The sequence below is a fragment of the Nyctereutes procyonoides genome, unplaced genomic scaffold (genome assembly GCF_905146905.1).
Source record: "Nyctereutes procyonoides isolate TBG_1078 unplaced genomic scaffold, NYPRO_anot_genome, whole genome shotgun sequence".
Lineage (NCBI taxonomy): Eukaryota > Metazoa > Chordata > Mammalia > Carnivora > Canidae > Nyctereutes > Nyctereutes procyonoides.
The window spans coordinates 291,321-311,179 of record NW_026575030.1 but is presented as its reverse complement, the minus strand read 5'-3'; the positions used below and the strand labels follow the sequence as shown (position 1 = coordinate 311,179).

The 19,859-nt window shown below is 39.9% G+C and overlaps 1 protein-coding gene across 1 annotated transcript in view; it reads left to right on the top strand.

Moving 5' to 3' along the window:
* Positions 1 to 596: 596 nt before the first annotated feature.
* Positions 597 to 19,859, top strand: part of UBXN4 (UBX domain protein 4) — a 47,552-nt gene continuing 28,289 nt past the window's right edge. Inside the window, exons 1-5 of the mRNA XM_055316101.1 lie at positions 597 to 755; positions 9,708 to 9,810; positions 10,691 to 10,719; positions 11,229 to 11,347; positions 11,958 to 12,132. Of these exons, the coding sequence (XP_055172076.1) occupies positions 674 to 755; positions 9,708 to 9,810; positions 10,691 to 10,719; positions 11,229 to 11,347; positions 11,958 to 12,132 (508 nt within the window). The 5' untranslated portion in view covers positions 597 to 673. The remainder of the gene's footprint in view (positions 756 to 9,707; positions 9,811 to 10,690; positions 10,720 to 11,228; positions 11,348 to 11,957; positions 12,133 to 19,859) is intronic.

Genomic DNA, 19,859 nt, shown 5'->3' with positions numbered 1-19,859 from the left:
AGAATCAAAGCCCACTTCGTTCCATACAGAGAAACACCCCCTATCCCACAATGGCCGCTAATCATTAAAAAAAGAATCACATCGTCCACAATTAGGGCTCTATTCGGGGCGGGGGGCGGGTAGGACGACTTCCTCCATACGTAAGGTGTCCAAGAGCATCTCCACCAGGAGCACCAGGTCCGCTCCCCTCCTTTACGACTTGAGAAAAGGCGCTCACTGCTGCCCCCTTCAGCCGTTCCCTCGGAAACCACAGTCACATCTTCCGCACCAGGGGAAAAACAAGCCTGGGAAGACTACCATTCCCGTCATGCCTCGCGCGTTGCGCCGCCGACGCGCCGTAGCGGCGAGTCATCTTTCCCACCGGCTTTTTCCGCTTCCGGAACGGCGGGGTCTGAGGCCCAGCGGCTGCGCGCACGCCCCAACGTGCCAACGAGACAAGGCTCAGGGGCGTGGCGCCGACGGCGACGTGTTGCGTCACGGGACGCAGGGAGCGCCTGGCCCGCGCGCTTGCGCGCACCCCGAGGGACTGCTGACTGGATTGCGAGCCTGCGCGGAGGCGGGGGGCCGACCGGCTGGGGTGCGGGGGCCGCGGGGCCAGACGAAGGGGAGGGCGGGGCCGCTTCGGGACCGCGGCGACGACACTCGGAGCGAGCGCCTGGGCCCGAGGAGAGCGATGTTGTGGTTCCAGGGCGCCATTCCGGCCGCCATCGCGTCGGCCAAGAGGAGCGGCGCGGTCTTCGTGGTCTTCGTGGCAGGTGAAGGGGGCGGGGGCCCGAGTTGTGGCCGGACGCCCCTCCGGCCTCCCTCCCATCCCAGGGCGCCCCTGCCCTTGCTCGGTGCTCCGACAGACCCGGGCCGCCGTCGCTGGCCTCCCAGCGCCTCCGTCTTCCGTCTGGGGCTCGCCGGGCCTGGCCGGGCCCCCGGCGCCCGCTTCTCCCCTCACCCCGGCCTGAGGCGCAGTCCTCGCCTCGCCCCCGGAGCGCGCGGGGCCCCGCCCACAGCCCTGGCGGAGCCCTGGGCCCGGGGCCGCGTCCCGCAGGCCCCGCCGCCCACCGCCCACCGCCCGCCGCGCTGCGGGACGCCCCGCACGGGGTTGGCGCAGGGACCCAGCAGCGCCTGCTCGGCGCCCGGGTCATCTCTCTGTCCCCCCGGACGCGCTCCGCGACGCTTGAACGCGGGTGTAGCCTGAGTGTTTAGGTGCGGGTAGAGGCAGGTCGTTCTGCAGACAGTTGGGTTCGTGATTAGTTGTGGACTGTCAGGAAGAAAGCTGTGTCATCGGTAAGCCACAAAGAGAAGCCACCTGATGTTCACGGCTGCTGGCGGTCGCACGTTCCTGAAACGCAAACTTTTGAGCTTTATATAGGTTGGATTTTTCTTTTTTCTTTTTTTTTTCTTTCTTCTTTCTTCTTCTCTTTTTTTTAATAATTATGAGGGGGGCAGAGAATCTAAGGTGGAATATTTGCTGAGTCGCAACTTGATTTTTGTGCGTTTGCTGAGAAGGAGTCGACGTTGAGTCCTTCGTTCGTGTTTGTCGTCTACCTAGCCTGGTGTCTGTAGTTTCCAGAGCGTGAGCTAACTCGTTTATCCTGTGTTAACTCTGGTTTGTTTTGCTCCGTCTTTTATTACTGCCCTGTTTTATGACAGAGATCTTCGGGATTTACAGTTAAAACCTATGCCTGTGTGGTTTTGCTGATTCTCATGACATGAATCAAATTCGCGCTTGTGACTTCTGTTACTTCGCGAAGTATTATTATTTTTTTAGGATTTTATTTATTTATTCATGAGAGACAGAGAGAGGCAGAGACACAGGCGGAGGGAGAAGCAGGCTCCATGCACCGGGAGCCCGACGTGGGACTCGATCCCGGGTCTCCAGGATCGTGCCCTGAGCCGAAGGCGGGCGCTAAACCGCTGAGCCACCCAGGGCGTCCCCGTGATGTATTATTTCAACTATTTGTGTTTAATAACGGTGCACTTATTAACTTACGACTCTCGAGAGTCCAGATAACAGCTCTGTAACTTTGTGCACTGCAGCGAAGAACAGATGCTAAAATAGGAGTTTCGCTTAACCTCAGATTTGAAATTGATGATTGTTTTGAGTCCTACCAAGTTTTTAGTTCAGTGTTGTTAATTAGAAGAGCAGTTTGATCCTCCTATGCTGTTTTAGAGTTGAATTTCGCATACATAACTGCTGTAATCCTGTAAGGAAAAAAAAAGTGGGATTAAAAAGGAAAGGAAAATGAAATGATAACTCTGCTTATTGAGAGTATGGTAATAGTTTTATGGCACTTTAAGATGTTTTTCAAATAAATTTCAGTTGATTCCTGTGGTAAGTAGAACAGGTTTTATTACACCCATTTTATAGCTGAGGAAATTTATGTCCACAGTGGTTAAGTGACATGCATTAGGGTCACAAAAAGTATTTCCATCTTGTCTTGACAAATTTTTTTTTTTAGCAGCTTCAAGGTGTCTTTTTTGTTTCTTGAGAAAAATAGGGCAACTGTAGACTACATATATTAATGAAATTGGTGTAGAAATCAGGAAATCTAGGATTATAGAAGTCTTTTTTTTTTTTTTTTTTTTTTTTTACTTATTTATTTATTTACTTTAGAAAGTGAGGAGGAACAGAAGAAGAGAAATCCTCAAGCTGACTCTCTGCTGAGCCCGGAGCTCAACACAGGGCTTGATCCCAGGACTGTGAGATTATGACCTGAACTGAAATCCAGAGTCAGTTAACTGATTGAACCACCAGGTGCCCCTATGGTAGTCTCAGTGTTCCTAGAAGGCACTTTTAGGCTAAATAGTTAATTAGAAATAAATGTTAGATTTAATTAACCAACATTTGGAAACAGTAGTGCTGATTATTTATGTAGCAAGATAAAGTTAGAGGTCTTTGGGGCTCTGTGTGTGTATATATACATTCTTCAGTTAACCCTTTACTGATGAGCACCTATTAGATGCTTGTAGAATATCATTGACTCAGTTGAATGTTGGAAGACTAAGCAGTGTGTCAAAGGAATTTGTCCCTTGACCTGTTCAAAATACCGTTTGGCTTTTCTAGAGTTCTAGGAAGTTAATCTCCAACACTAGGTAGGATTAGTTTCACCCCAGGAATATGTAGACAGCGGGGTCTTGAAACTGCAACACTTAACATGTTGTGTAGACCTTTGTTCATATCCAGAACTCATGATTTTCTTGTATGGGATACCTCAACAATAATAAACCAACTCAGTAGGAAATTAAAAAAATATCTTTCAGGTGAGATGAAGTCATCTTAGGGGTCTATTTTGGTTCATATAATCCCTCAAGTGGGAAGCACTTTAGGCAAGTTGTTTAGTGAAATTTTCGTGCATGAATTAAAATTGTAGTATTGAAACTGGAGAGATTACTACTAGTTCAGACAAGAATTTAACAAGTATTTTCAAAGTATTATGATTACGAAAATTGAATTAAAACTGAAGGTTTTTTTTTTTTTTAAGATTTTATTTATTTATTCATGAGAGAGAGAGAGGCAGAGACACAGGCAGAGAGAGAAGCAGGCTCCATGCAGGGATCCCGATGTGGGACTAGATCCTGGGACTCCTGGATCAGGCCCTGGGCTGAAGGCAGGCGCTAAACCACTGAGCCACCCAGGGATCCCCTAAAAACTGAAGATTTTTATTCTGTTCATGGGAAGGTAGAATATCTGACAGGGAGACTGAAGCAAAGGTGTCAATTCACAGACTTGTGTTGCAGTGGGCTAAGGAGAGACACACTGAGAGAGAGAGGCAGAGACACAGGCAGAGGGAGAAGCAGGCACCATGCTGGGAGCCCGACATGGGACTCGATCCTGGGTCTCTAGGATCACGCCCTGGGCTGAAGGCTGACGCCCAACTGCTGAGCCACCCAGGTGTCTCTGGGCTAAAATTTTCTTGACAAAAAAAAAAAAAAAAATTTTAATGACAGACACTATTTACTGCCTTTTTTGATTCACACAGACCACAAAAAGCTTTTAGATTTTTGACTAGTTGACCTTTTCTGGGTTGGGATTCCTGGCTCTACTAGGGTCTGCAACTCTTTGCTTCTGAGTTGGTATTGTTCTTTTGTTTCTTTTTAAGTTTTAATATCTACACCCTATGTGGGTTCAGACTCGGAACCCTGAGATCAAGAGTCTCATGCTCTTATCAGGTGAGCCAGCCAGGAACCCTTGATCATTCTTTTTAAGTGTCTTTAACTTTGAATATTGCTGATACTACCAAGGAAGGACACATTTTCTTTCTTTTTATTTTTTTTAAAAGATTTTATTTATTCATGAGACAGAGAGACAGAGACACAGGCAGAGGGAGAAGCAGGCTCTCTGCAGGGAGCCTGATGTGGGACTTGATCCCGTGACTCCAGGATCACGACCTGACCCGAAGGCAGACGGACGGGCTGAGCCACCCAGGCATCTCTGAACACAACAGTTTCTGCTAAAATTTTAGGCCTAACTCCATAGCATAGTTCATATACTGATTAATAAGAAGCTAAAGATACTGAAGTTGGCAGTTAATCTTACTCTGTAGAGTTAAAAAAGGTCTCAGTGGATTAAGTAATTCTGTTCAACCTTATATCTCTGTTGGTCAAGCTGCTATTGCTGCCATTAGAGTGAATTATGGACACACACTGCTAATGGGGATGTGATATTTGGGAACCTCTCCACATGGTACAACATAGTAAAAAGTACCAACCTCAGAAGTAGGAGATCTGTACTTCAAGCTACCACTTGACAGCCCCACTTAGATGCCTCATAGGATTCTCAAGTGTGAAAATGTATTTACTCTGAGTTTGTTTTTTTCCCCCACCAGTGTTGTACATTTAGTAAATGGCACAACTTTTACATCCAGGTGGATAAATCCGAAGTGTGGAATTCATCTTTGTCTCTCAACCCTTTTGTCTTGTCTTGTCTTGTGTTCCCTGTTCATGACATTCCTAGTCACAGGCCTTTTCCTACACATAAAGTCCTGCTTAGTGAACTGTTCTGGCTCTTGACGTGGCTCAGCTTTTTCATCCTTTAGGTCTTACCTTAAATGTTGCCCTAGAGAAGCCTTTCCTGGCTGATCTAAAAAAGGTCTCATTATTCTCTCTCCTAGATTTGTTCTTTTTTCCACAGTGTTTATTACTATAATTATTTATAACTGTTTACTAAACAAGTACATTTTTTTGTACCTTTATATTCTTAAGCTCCACTGAGGGCAATGTCTCATTTGTTTCACACTTAGTTTGCAGCCTAATGCCTAGGACTAAGTAGTAAATGTGGAATAAAATAGTGAATGCATGAAAAAATGAATAAAAAAGGTGTCTCATGCTTCACAGCTTTCTCTAAAACGTGTTTGTAGTAAGAATGTTCCCATATAGTTATTTTCCAGGTTGATAATTTTGTCATTTAATTGGAATTTTACTTTTCACCCTATAGTGTGTGATGGGATACCCAGAATAATGTCACTGCAAATGATAGTTTTTCCCATTTGCTTCCTCAACATCTGGGAGTTTGTTAATAGGCATTCTTTTTGGTCCTGATCTGTGGATGCATTCTAGTCCCTGTTCAGTTTTCCATGGCCAGTTTTGTCAAGCTCCTATTCCTGGATCTCATCTCACATAGAAAATATACTCAAGTGTGCAACATTAGTCAATTATTGTAGATATGCCAAGATATTTATACCAGAGATTTAGCTTTTTTTAAAAAAAAGGATTTTAGGGCAGCCCCGGTGGCGCAGCGGTTTAGTGCCGCCTGCAGCCCAGGGTGTGATCCTGGAGACCCGGGATCGAGTCCCACATCAGGCTCCTTGCATGGAGCCTGCTTCTCCCTCTGCCTGTGTCTCTGCCTCTCTCTCTCTCTCTCTCTCTCTCTCTCTCTCTCTCTCTCTCTCTCTGTGTGTGTGTTTCTCATGAATAAATAAATACATCTTTAAAAAAATTTTAAAAAAGATTTTATTTATTCATGAAAGAAACAGGCAGAGATATAAGCAGAAGAAGAAGTAGGCTCCCTGCGGGGAGCGCAGTGCAGTACTTGATCCCAGGACCCCAGGATCACAACCTGAGCTGAAGACAGCTACTCAACTATTGAGCCACCCAGGTGCCCCAAGAGTTTAGCTTTCATTCCAGAAAATACTTGCTCTCGTGGAGCCTGTATTGTATCGTGGAGCCTGGTTGAGGGAGACAGACAATAAACATAGTAAGTTAAGCACATAGTCTACCAGAAGGTCATAAGTATTACAAGGAAAGAAACGAAATTAGGGAATTTTGGGACTGTCTAGAGGCTGTTATTTTATTTTATATATGTGTGTGTGTGCATGTGTGTGTATATATATATTATATTTATTATATAATATTATATATATAGGATTTGAGCTCACAACCCCAAGATTGAGAGTTGCATCCTCTACTGACTTAGCCAGCCAGCTGCCCCTAAAGACTGTCATTTTAAGGTAGGGAATAGGGAAAGCTTTATTGAAAAGATAATATTTTAATAATGATTTAAGGGAGTTAAGTGTTAACCATGTAAAAATCTGAGGGGAGACCATTCAGGCTGAGGAAACAACTAGCACAAAGACCTTAAAGTGAGTGTTTTTGTGTTAGCAGAATATGAAAGAAGGTAAAGAGGAAATGAGGCCAGAGATGTAACTAGAAGCGTGAGGCTATTCCAAGAGACTTTGGCTTTTACTATGAGGGAAATTGGGAGTAGGATTTTGAGCAGAGGATTGATGTGATACAACTTTTTGATGAAAATTGCTGTGTTAAGAATAGCCTGAGCAAGCTTTGCCACATCTGCTGCATTCAGATGTCAGGCTGGTGTCATGCCAGAAAATGTCGACCTCACTATGAAGAGATGCACAGTTATTATGTAAGGCCTCAGAGGAACCCTTTGAAGGAATTTCAATCACATCAGTGTAGAACTCCCGTCTCCTTGGAGAGAAAAAGAAGAGGCTCCAAGTTGACAAATGATGGGGAACTAGAACTTGCCCCTATTTGCACTACCTGTAGTTAACGTACAGTACGTACATGATGGCGATGGTTCCTGGCTGGCTTAGTCAAGTAGAGTATGTGACTTTTGACCTGGGGTTGTGAGTTTGAGCCCCATGATGGATGTAGAGATTATTTAAAAAAAAAAAAAAAAAGCTCAAGGGACCTACACTCGGCTTCCGTTACAAGGTGAGGTCTGCGTATGCTCACTTCCCATCAACATTTATTCAGGAGAATGGTTCTCTTGTTCAGATCTGAATTTCTTGAGTGAAAAACACCCGCAGGGTTCAGATGAGGCCCAGTGTTGCTTATTCAGTATCTCAAGCCCAGAAACATGAGTTAATTCTTGAAGGAAGTGACATTGGACTTGTATCAAAGTTAGCTGCTTTGATTTAGCAAGCCACACATTTAAAAACAAAGATATCAGAAAATTTTTGGATAGTTATCTATGTTTCTGAAAAAGGAACAGTTCAGCAGGCTGAGGAATAAGATCTAAGTTGTCCAGCTACAACAACAGCTAGATAGCTGCTGGATGATTTTTCAGATTTATTTGTGGTATTTTAAATGATTTTTTTTTAGACAGAAATCTTTTGTATTTTATTTTTATTTATTTATGATAGAGAGAGAGAGAGAGAGAGAGAGGCAGAGACACAGGCAGAGGGAGAAGCAGGCCCCATGCACCGGGAGCCCGACGTGGGATTTGATCCCGGGTCTCCAGGATCGCGCCCTGGGCCAAAGGCAAGCGCCAAACCGCTGCGCCACCCAGGGATCCCTATTTGTGGTATTTTAAAGATACAATAAAAGCTGTCTTAAAAAAAAGCTGTCTTGATGGGGGCGGGGTGGAGAATAGATGGAGCCAGGGAGACCATTTGAGGGTGGATTAAATTGGGAAAAGGAGCTGCAAATGAGAAGAAAACAGTTTATGGAAGAGTAGGTACAGAATTATCTCATTTTTGTGAAACAAAAAAGTGTGACCTGAGAACTTTTTTAGACTGTAAATTGGCAGAGGTGGTTCACCCTTGAGAAAGCACTTAGCTCTGCTAAACCTCAGAAATATTTTTCATTGACCTACTTGGGTAAGGTTCCTTCTGCCCACCACTAAGTGGTTATGTCAATGTCTAGATATTATAAGGCTAAAAAGGAAGCAACCTCTTGATGGGTATAACTTTTAAAACATTTTGTGGGGCAGCCCTGGTGGCTCAGCAGTTTAGTGCCGCCTTCGGCCCAGGGCATGATCCTGGAGACCTGGGATCGAGTCCCACATCAGGCTCCCTGCGTGGAGCCTGCTTCTCCCTCAGCCTGTGTCTCTCCCTCTCTCTCTCTTTCTCTCTCTGTGTCTCTCATGAAAAAATAAATAAAATCTTAAAAAAAAATTTTTTTGTCATTGATGTATGATATACAGTATATTAAGTGAAAAATATTAAGTGAGCAGCTCAGTGAACTTTTATATATTAACACACTGGTATAACTCTCATCCAGATAAGATAGAAATATTTCCAGCACCCCCAAAAGCCTCCTTCATGCTTTTTTCCAATCAGTAGCACCTTCACCCAAGTAGTCACTGTTGAATTCTATCACCATGGATGAATTTTGGATCAATGTAACTTTTTTTTAAGATTTATTTATTTGTTTTACAGAAAGAGTGTGTGCACGTGCACGAGCAGAGGGAGAAGAAGAGAGAAGGAGACTCCCACTGAGTGTGGAGCCCACAGTAGGGTCTCAGTCTCACAGCCCTGAGATCCTGACCTGAGCAAAAATCAAGAGTGGATGCTTAGGGACACCTAGGTGGCTCAGTGGTTGAGTGTCTGCCTTTTGCTCAGGTCGTGATCCCAGAGTCCTGGGATCAAGTCCCACATCAGGCTCTCTGCATAGAGCCTGCTTCTCCCTCTGCCTGTGTCTCTGCCTCTATCTGTTATGTTTTTCATGAATAAATAAATAAAATCTTAAAAAAAAAAAGATGCTTAACCAACTAAGCCACCCGGATGCCTGTGGATCAGCATAACTTTTATAATTATCATGCCTCCTATACTAAAAGGCAAGTCCCAAACTGCAATCAGAATTGCACCTGCTTTTGTCTACCTTGGAGAAATTCTGGAGAGTGATGCTGTGGTGTGGAGAAATTGAACTCGGCAGAAAAGTGCTACATAAAGGAAGTGTGTTATGCACTTATTTTCTAAAATCACATATACAGGAGTGCCTGAGTGGCTCAGTTGTTGGGGATCTGCCTTTGGCTTAGGTCATGATCCTGGGGTCCCAGAATTCAGCCTGTCTTGGGCTTCCTGTTGAGCAGGGAGCCTGCCTCTCCCTCTCCTCCCCACTTGTGCGCGCTCTCTCTTTCTCAAATAAATAAATAAGATCTTTTAAAAAAGAAAATAAAATTACGTGCACAAAGCACAAAATAGCCACTGTACATTTCTACTATGCCTTCTAATTATTTTGATACTATTTACTTCATAATTTGGATGCCTTTCTTTAGAAAATTGTAAAGTCTAGACAGCTTCATTCTTTTTCATTACATCTTCATTACTGTTTCTTTTTTGTTTTTGTTTGTTTTAGCATTCTGAGCTTTTTTTCACGACTTTTTATCATGTTAACAGTGCATATAGTCAAATTTTGCATTTTATGGGAAATTTTTTAATTTGGTAGAAAATAGTATTTGTTGAAATTCCATATTCTGAGTGAAAAGAATCAGCAGATACTGGCCTTATAAGTATCCTTGAAATGTTTTACAGGTGATGATGAGCAGTCTACACAGATGGCTGCAAGTTGGGAAGATGAGAAGGTGACAGAAGCATCCTCAGACAGTTTTGTTGCTATTAAAATCGATACCAAAAGGTTTGCTTATATAGATGCTAATTTTTAAAGTATTATGACCATTGTCTTTTGTTGTGCTTGATGGTGATACTCTTAAGACTGTAAGAATGTTGATTTTTCTCTAAGGCATTATCAGAGACATTAAGTTCTGATTGCCATTTTCCAAATAATACATCATGGTATCTTGCTGAAAAACTTTTGTTCTCCTGGTGCACCAACCAACAATGTGACATGCACAAGTAATGCAAAAGAACTGTGATCCTCAGCATCTAAGAACTTGGAATTTACTGTAAATTGTATATCAATTATCTCTGAAAGTTTGACTACTCTTTTGGATCCTATTTTTGGAAATGAAGTTGTTTAATTAAATGGGCATAAGGACTTTTTTAGGTCCCTCACAGTACATTCTTGTTTATTTTCCTCCCCTTTTTTACAAAAGTGGTAGCATTTTGACATACTTTTTTGTATCGTTTTTATAATTGCATAGTTTTTACTGGTGGATATTTAGGTTGTTTGGAATCATTTGTTATTACAAGGTACTGCACAAGTAAATCATAAGCATTAATATCTTCTTGTTACAAGTTAAGATATTGTATTCAAGTGTACTTGCTACTGAGGAAGCAACATGGCAGATACTAACTTGATTTTTAGTCACCAAATTCAGCAACTAGTTTGTGGGTTGCAAGAGCAAGTAGCTCTTTAATCTAAAAATTATTTTTTTTAAAAAAATTTCTGTAAAATAAGAATTGGACTTTTCTCCTTGTAACAGATGACTATGAAAGGAACTGGTCCTTTCAGAAAAATACTTTTAATTGGTACAGTAAATTTTTATAAAAACAACTGGGTATTTGGGAAGCATTTGGATGCATCTAGTGATTTTCTGTTTGATTTTGTTTTACAGTGAAGCCTGCCTACAATTTTCACAAATCTGTATCCTTTCAATGAAGAATTGGTTTGATACATATTTTGCTTGAGGATTTGCCTTTTTTTTTTTTTTTTGGTTAATTCATGATTTCAAAATTGTTCATTTAGGAACTCATGCATTCTTGTTTATGGAAACCATACTACTAAGTGTCCTTTGAGATAATACATTGTAGCAAAGGGGATCTATGGGGAGTTTTTTTTAATGTCAGTATCTGGAAAGCAATATGTAGCAGTTTGGTTGGAATGTTAGAAGCTGTCTAGAGGTAAAATATGTAAAAGTTACAATAGAGGGGAATGTAGTGGATGTTCTCAGATTTACAACACAAATAAATCATAAATCAGTTTACCTATCACATGCATGACAAGCATACTGATAATGGCAGTTGAAATTATTTGGTAAACATGTTAGCTGATAACATTGTAAAATTCACAGAGATTTGCTTTGTTATCAATAGTATTACATAAAATTATCCCCTTCTTTTTCATGAATCATTAGACTTAATTAAGTTGTACAGATCCCGTAGTGTGTGTTCCATCCAGTTTCTTTATTGGAGACAGTGGAATTCCCTTGGAAGTGATAGCAGGAAGTATTTCTGCAGATGAACTTGTTACCAGAATTCACAAAGTCCGGCAGGTAAGAAGGAACAGAATTTCTTTGTTATAAATGTGGGAAAATGATATGTCAGAAACTTGACATTGGAATATTTTTGGAGCTACTTTGTATAATCAGAAACCTGTCATGCCATTTAACTTAAAAGGTGGCAAGTACAGTCTTCCTGGATTGGTTTGGAAAATAGCGTTGTGAAGTTATAAGTACCTGAACCTAATGAGTGACTTCTTACTCTCCACTCAACTGTTAATACACATCACTGTTACTTTGTTGCAAGAGAGAGATTGCATATTAAAAGTTCCAAACTGTATTGCTTGACACATTTTGAGGAACTTAATTTCTCATTAGCATCCTCTTTGGGCAAATGGCTAAGATAGCTTGAAACTCTTTTTCCTTGAATTCTAATTTGAAGGAAAATCAGTGTGCTTTTTTTTTATGCTCTTGTCACATTGTAGTTGAGTTCCACAGTGTGATTATGCCATGTTTAGGATTAAACAGTTTAGGATCATCTACTTGGAAAGTTTGGTACTTTTCCCTCCTACAGAGACAGTTGACTTAATTATAGTTTGGCCTCATCTGCCTGGAGATTTAGAGGCTTACCTGTTCATTAAATTCCAGTGTGTTTTCTCCCTAGATGCACTCATTAAAAGGTGAAACATCGGTGGCAAATGGCAGCCAGTTAGAAAGTTCAGTCTCTACTCCACCCACCTCATGTGAACCTAACAACACTTCTGAAAACTCTCAGTCCAGAAATGTGGGGCTTTGTGAGACACCACCCACTTCTGAAACAAAGTCAGATTCTGCAACAGGTAATTTTTAGTGAACCCTTTTGGATACAGATAGAAGTACTCCTTCACTTTGTTTTAAAGGCCAGGGATTAATATCCTTAAAAATAAAAATACTGTGTTTCTCCTCTGTCACATTAACTTAAAATTTAAGGGTTGCCTTAAATACAGGTGTTGGTCATATAGTGGCAGAAAAGGATAAAGTCAGTGAATATGCCTTTCAAATCCAAATAGGCAACAGTCCCGAATAGTTGATGTGTAATTTCTTTTTACTGTGCTGTAGTTCAGGAACTGTCATTATGACACTTAGTAATTTTATAATTATATTTTCAGCCAAAGGATTTTGAAAGGTTCACATGAACTAATGTATTTGGAATTGTTTTTATAACCTATAAGATACTATACACATTTAAAAAATAGTATTTGCAAAAAGAAATAGTATTTGCATTTTTAGATATTAGAATTAAAAGGTAATTGTACAATAGAGCTTGTGGAAATCAGAGATGTGAATGCAGAAGGGTTGATAGAAAAAGACAAAAGAAAAGTTACACTGTATGTTAGGGATTGTGTTCAGAGTTGCTTGGTGTGATACGTCTTTGTATTGGGCGTCAGAGAGTGAGATAAATCAAGAAATTAGTAGATTAGTATCCTAAAAGATAATCCTACTCTAGCATCAGATAGATAATTATCAAGCCTCTATTTAATGACAGGAAACTCATTACGTTGAAAGGAAGCCTATTATCAAAACCCTAGTTTTTAGAAAAATTCTTCTCCATGTTGAGATGAAATTTGATGCCCTATAACTTCTCATTAACTTTAGAGCTATTACGAAATTACATATAACAGGTTTTGAATATTTGAGGAATAGCTGCCAGGTTCCCTCTCAGTAGTCTCATTTTGAGGTTTTACATCTATAGATCAGTCAAATTCTGGATGTGTACACAACTAGGGGATGCTGTAGTCACTGTAGCCCAATTAGCTGTTAGCAGGATACTTTCACATTTACCTGGATATTTATCATTGCCAAATTCTTGATTCCCTTTTGAGTATGTTTTCCTCTGTTAGCACTTTCTTTCAGCCTGAAATTTTTCCCTTAACTTTTTTTTTTTTTTAAGATCTATTTATTTGGGGGGGGGGGTACATACAAGTGGAGGGAGGGGCAGAATCTTCATGCAGAATTCCTGCTGAGTGAAGAGCCCAGTGCAGGGTTCTGTCTCATGACTCAGGAGAACGTGACCTGAGCTGAAACCAGCCGTCTACATTAACTGGGCCACCTAGGCGCCCCTTGCTTATTAGCATTTTATTACACAGCTCTTCTGGCAAAATACTTCTCTTTGTCTCTGAAAAATAAAAAATGTCTGTTTTATCTTCATTCTAGAAGGATATTTTTGCTGGATACAAAATCTGGGGTTTCCAGGTTTCTTTGGTCGGGGGGTAGGGACCCTTTAAGGATCTTCTCCATAGTTTTCTGATGATAAGTTTCTGTCCGTAGCAGTGTTTCCCCATATATGGAATGTATTGCTTTTCTCTCTGCTTTCAGGATTTTCTCTTTGGTTTTCAGCAGTTGACCATAATATGCCTATGCGCTTCTCTTTGTGTTTATTCTGCTTGAGGTTTACTGAACCTCTTAATTCTGTAAGTATATGACTAGCTAAATTTGAATAATTTGGAACCATTATTTATTAAAATATTTTTCTCTTTTTCTGTTACCTTGCTGGAAATAATTACATGTATGTTAGGCTTCTTGATATTATCCCACAGATTGACTTTCTTCTTTTTTTTTTTCTCTTCTTTAGATTGGATAATCTTTTTGATCTATAAACACATTGACCTTTCTTTATCATCTCTCTCTGTTCTTAAGCCCATTTAGTGAATTGTTACTTTGTTTTTAAGATTTTTATTTCTTAAGTAATCTCTACACCTTTACACCTGGGGTGAAATATTCTCTCCTAACTGAGCCATCCAGGTGCCCCCAGTGAATTTTTATTTTAGATAAAATTAGGTAATACATTTATAATAAATATATTTAACTTTTAGTTATATACAACTTTTTTAAGTTAACCATTTTTTAATAGACTTTTAAATTTTATTTTTATTTTTTTAGAGAGGGAGAACTTGTGCAAGTAGGGGAGGGAATGAGAGAGAGAATCTTAAGCAGTCTCCATACCCAACATGGAGCCCATGTGGGGCTTGATCTCATGACCCTGAGATCATGACCTGAGCCAAAATCAGGAGTGAGACTAAGTGACAGTAGGGTTGTTTTAGGGCAGTTCTAGGTTCACAACAAAATTAAGAGGAAGATACAGATTTCCTATTTTCTTCCTGCCCCACTATCTACATCCCCCGCCAAAGTGGTACATTTATTATAATGAATCCATATTTGACACATCAAGCGGAGTTCATAGATTACATTAGAGTTTTCTCTTGGTATTGTACATTCTATGAGTTTAGACAAATGTATAATGACATGAATTCATCGAAATAGTATCAGTACAGCACAAAATATTTTTACTGCCCTAAATGTCGTTCTCTGTGCTCTGCCTGTTCATTCTCACTGATCTTTTTACAGTCTCCATAGTTTTGCCTTTCTCAGAATGTCATATAGTAGTCTTTTCTGATTAGCTTCTTCCACTTAGTAATAGTTATTTAAGCTATCTTCCCTGTCTTTTCATCACTTAATAGTTCATTTCTTTTTATTCCATTGTCTAGATGTACCATAGTTTACTAACTCATTCACTCAATGAAGGACATCTTGGTTTCTTCCAAGTTTTAGCAATTATGAATAAAGCTGCTGTAAGAATCTGTGTGCAGGTTTCTGTGTGAACATAAATTTTTTTTACTTCCTTTGAGTACATACCAAGGTTGTGATTGCTGGGTTGTGTGCTAAGAATATGTTTAATTTTATAAGAAGCCACCCAACTGTCTTCCAAAGTGGCGGTACCATTGTGCAGGTAAAATAATTCTGGATTTTCTTATTCTTCCTTCCATCTCCCTTTCCTCTTCTAAGTTTTTACTTTGAAATAATTTGACTCACAAAAAAGTTATAGTAGTTATCCTCAGTCCATGAGTACCTTTTACCATCATTTTATTCAACTTATCTTTTAATTCATTTCATTTTTCTTTATTTCATTGAGTTATAATGGCTGCTTTAGAGTCCCTTGTCTGATATTTCCAGAATCTAGCTCATCTCAGGGTTGGTCTTTGTTTATCTTTTCTTCAGAGAATGGGTTACATTTTCCTGTTGGATCATGGTATCAAGACATTTTGGATTGTATCTTGTACATTGTTGTAGACACTCTGGATTGTGTTATATTCTTGCAAGCAGTGTTGATGCCTTTGTTTCAGTAGACATGTATTTTAGTTCATACTCAGGTATGAATAGAAGCTCTAATCTTAATTCTTTGTAGTTTTTTTTTTTTTACTTCATTATGGAAAATTTCAGACTTATACAGAAGTAAGGAAAATAGTAAAAGAAATACCATGAACCCACTATCTTCAACTTCTGCTAACTTATGGCCAGTGTTGTTTCATCAGTGCCCTCTACTCTTTTCCTCACTTACTGTTTAGAACAAATCTTAGGGGGCAGCCCCGGTGGCACAGCGGTTTAGCGCTGCCTGCAGCCAAGGGCGTGATCCTGGAGTTCCGGGATCGAGTCCCACATCAGGCTCCCTGCATGGTGCCTGCTTCTCCCTCTGCCTGTGTCTCTGCCTCTCTCTCTAGCTGTGTCTCTATGAATAAATAAATTTTTAAAAAAAACCTTTAAAAAAAAAAAGAACAAATCTTAGGCATTATATAATTTCATTTTTTTTAGGATGTCAGTTTCATATTTTTATTTTATTTTAGATTTTATTTATTTATTTTGAGAGACAAAAGGAGAAAGCATGAGCAGGCGAGGGGGGCAGAGAGAGAGGGAGAAGCAGACTCCCCGCTGAGCAAGGAGCCCAATGCAGGAATCTATCTTAGGACCCTGGGAGCATGACCCAAACCCAACTTCCTGAGCCACCCAGAGGCTGGAGTTTCATTCTATTTTTATTTTTTATTTATTTATCTATTTTTTATTTTTTAAGATTTTATTTATTTGTGAGAGACACAGATAGAGATTGAGAGAGAGATAGATAGGCAGAGACACAGGCGGAGGGAGAAGCAGGCTCCATGCAGGGAGCCCAACGTGGGACTCGATCCTGAGTCTCCAGGATCATGCCCTGGGCTGAAGGTGGCACTAAGCCGCCGAGCCACCTGGGCTGCCCTCATTTTATTTTTAAATGACTGTCAGCATTGGAGAATGTGTAGAAGATTCATTTTTTAAAAGTTAATTTCATTTTAACTAATGAGTTAATTAAAATAGGTAAGACTTTCACTTGGTCCAAAATTCAAAAATGTAAAAAGGACATCCTATCCCTCAGGCACCCGACTCTAGTCCGTCCACTAATGTTCCAGTTCTTTTGTGGCCATTCAGAAATATTTTATGCACATGCAACAAGTAGGTTTAACTTTTTTGCCCCCCACCCCCCATTTAGCCAACCAGTAGTGTACCATAGACACTATCTTGCTTGCTTTTTTTTTCTTAAACATATTTTCTCAGACATTTCACACTGACAAGGAACTTCCTCTTTTTTTAATGACTTAATATTTTATTGTATATTGTAGCAGGATTTATTTAGCCTGTCCCTGTTGATGAGTAGTAACATTATTTCCATACTTTGTAATTTCAAATAAAACTAAAATGAATAGCTTTCTGCCTCCAGTATTTCATACATTTGAATAAATACCTATCTAGTAAATCTTGAAAACTAGTTCACTTTTTGTCATCAATATTCATTTGCTTGGGGCACCTGGGTGGTGCAGTGGTTGAGTGTCTTTGGCTCAGGTTGTGATCCGGGGGTCCTGGGCTCAAATCCCACATCAGGCTTTCTGCAGGGAGCCTGCTTCTCCTTCTGCTATGTCTCTGCTTCTCTCTCTGTGTCTCTCATGAATAAATAAAATCTTTAAAAAAAATTTTCATTTGCTTTCTCCATGTAATCATTTTAGTTTTGAACTTAAAACAATCAAAAGTAAGTTCTAGAGTTCGGAGTCATAGAATTTTTTCAGAAAGGAGATTGACCCATGTGTGCGCAAAAGTTCTAAAATACTTCCTTTTTAAAACATTAATATATAAAAGATGAGAACTAACTCAACTTTATTTATTTAATAGGCTCCATACCCAGTGTGGAGCCCAGCTTGAGGCGTGAACTCATGATGAGCTGAGGTCAAAAGTCTGTCACTTAACCAACTGAGCCATGTAGGTGCCCCTAAAAGTTGAGAACTTTAAAAAAATAGCCACAATATTGTCATCCCTTAGGAAATCTAGAAGGTTAACAGTAATTCCTTTTTGTCATTAGTCAATATTTACATTGCACAAAATGTTTGTTTGGAGTCCATTATATTGCTATTGATTGATGAGGGGTTTTTTTGGTTGTTTTTTTTTTTTTTTTTTTTTTGAGTATTTAGATTCCCATTCTCACTGGATTTTCCTGTAGCTTCCCACAGTCTGGATTTCACTGCATTCTTTTTTTAAGTTTTTATTTTAATCACCCAGTACTCATCACAAATGCACTCCTTAATATCCCTGTCACCTATTTCATCCATCCCTCATACCCATCCACTTCCCCTCTGGTAACCATCAGCTCTCTATAGTCTGTTTCTTGGTTTGTTTCTCTTTTTTCCCTTTGCTCATTTGTTTTTCTTAAATTCCCTATATGAGTGAAATCATTTGGTATTTGTCTTTGGCTGACTTTTTCACTGAGCATTGTAAGTGGCTCCATCCATGTAGTTGTAAATAGCAAGATTTTATTCTTTTTTATGGCTGAATAATATTCTGTTGTGTTTATATACCCCATCTTCTTTATCCATTCATCATTCAGGGGACACTTGGGCTGCTTCCATAATTTGGCTGTTGTAAATAGTTCTATAAACATAGGGTTGCATGTACACCTTTGAATTAGTGTTTTTATGTTCTTTGGGTAAATACCCAGTGGTGTGATTGCTGGATTATTGGTTAGTTCTATTTTTAACTTTTAGAGAAATCTCCATACTGTTTTCCAGAGTGGCTGCACCAGTTTGCATTCCCACCAACAGTACAAGAGGGTTTCCCTTTCTCCACATTCTTGCCAACACTTCTTAATTTTAGCCATTCTAACAGGTGTGAAGTGATACCACATTGTAGTTTTGGATTTCTCTGATGATGAAAAGATGAGTATCTTTTCATGTATGTGTTGAGAATCTATCTGGTTGTCTTCTTTGGAGAAATGTCTATTCATACCTTCTGCCTATTTTTAAATTGGATTATTCATTTTTGGATGTTGAGGTTATTTTCTTTAAGATTTTATTTATTAGGATTTCTATATATTTAGAGAGAGAGAGCATGCAAGTGCAGGGAGGAGCAGAGACGGGAATGAAAGAGCTGAGCAGACTCCTTGCTAAGTCCAGAGCCCAGTGCAGGGCTCAATCCCATGACCCTGAGACCATGACCCAAGCCAAAATCAAGAGTCGGACACACAATTGACCAAGCCACCCAGGTACCCCTAAGGTTTTATTTTTAAGTAATCTCTATACCCAACATGGGGCATTAACTCACAACCCCAAGATTAAGAGTCACGTACTCCACCAAAGAGTTAGTCAGGCACCCCATAGATGGTGAGTTTTGTAAGTTCTTTATATATTTTGGTTACTAACCCTTTATTATATATGTCACTTACAAATATCTTCTCCCATTCCAGAAGGTGCCTTTTAGTTTTGTTGATTATCTAGTTTGCTGTACAGAGTTGTCCCAATAGTTTATTTTTGCTTTTGTTTCCTTTGCCTCAGGACACATATCTAGAAAGATGTTATTACAATTGGTATCAGAGAAACTACTGCTTGTGCTGTCTTCAAGGATTTTTATGGTTTCAGGTCTCACATTTGGGCCTTTAATCCATTTTGACTTTATTTTTGTGTATGGTGTAAGAAAGTGGCCCAGTTTCATTTTTTTTGCGTGTAGCTGTCCAGTTTTCCCAGCACCTTTTGTTGCAGACTCTTTTTCCCATTGCATATTCTTTCCTACTTTGTTGGAGATTAATTGACCATATAGTTGTGGCTTTATTTTTGAGTTTCCTTTTGTGTTCTGTTGATATTTGTGTCTACTTTTGTGCCAGTACTATACTGTTTTGATTACTGCAGCTTTGTAATATAACTTGAAGTTCATCATTGTGATGCCTCCAGCTTTGCTTTTCAAGATCACTCTTAGCAACTCTGGGGGGTTTTGTGGTTCCATACAAATTTTAGGACTGTTCATTCTAGTTCTTTGAAAAATGCTGTTGATATTTTAATAGAGCTTATATTAAATGTATAGATTATTTTGGGTACTACAGACATTTTAACAATATGTGTTCTTCCAGTCCATGGGTGTAGTTCAATGTCTTTCCATTTCTTTGTGTCCTCTTCACTTTCTTTCTTTCTTTCCTTTTTTTTTTTTAAGATTTTATGTATTTATTCATGAGAGAGACAGAGAGAGAGAGGGGCAGAGACAGGCAGAGGGAGAAGCAGGCTCCATGCAGGGAGCCCGATGAGGGACTCAATTCCGGGACTCCAGGATCACGCCCTGGGCTGCAGGCAGGTGCTAAACTGCTGAGCCACCCAGGGATCCCCTCCTCTTCACTTTCATCAGTGCTTTATAGTTTTCAGAGTACTGGTCTTTCACCTCTTTAGTGACACCTAAGTTCCTAGGTGTCTTAGTA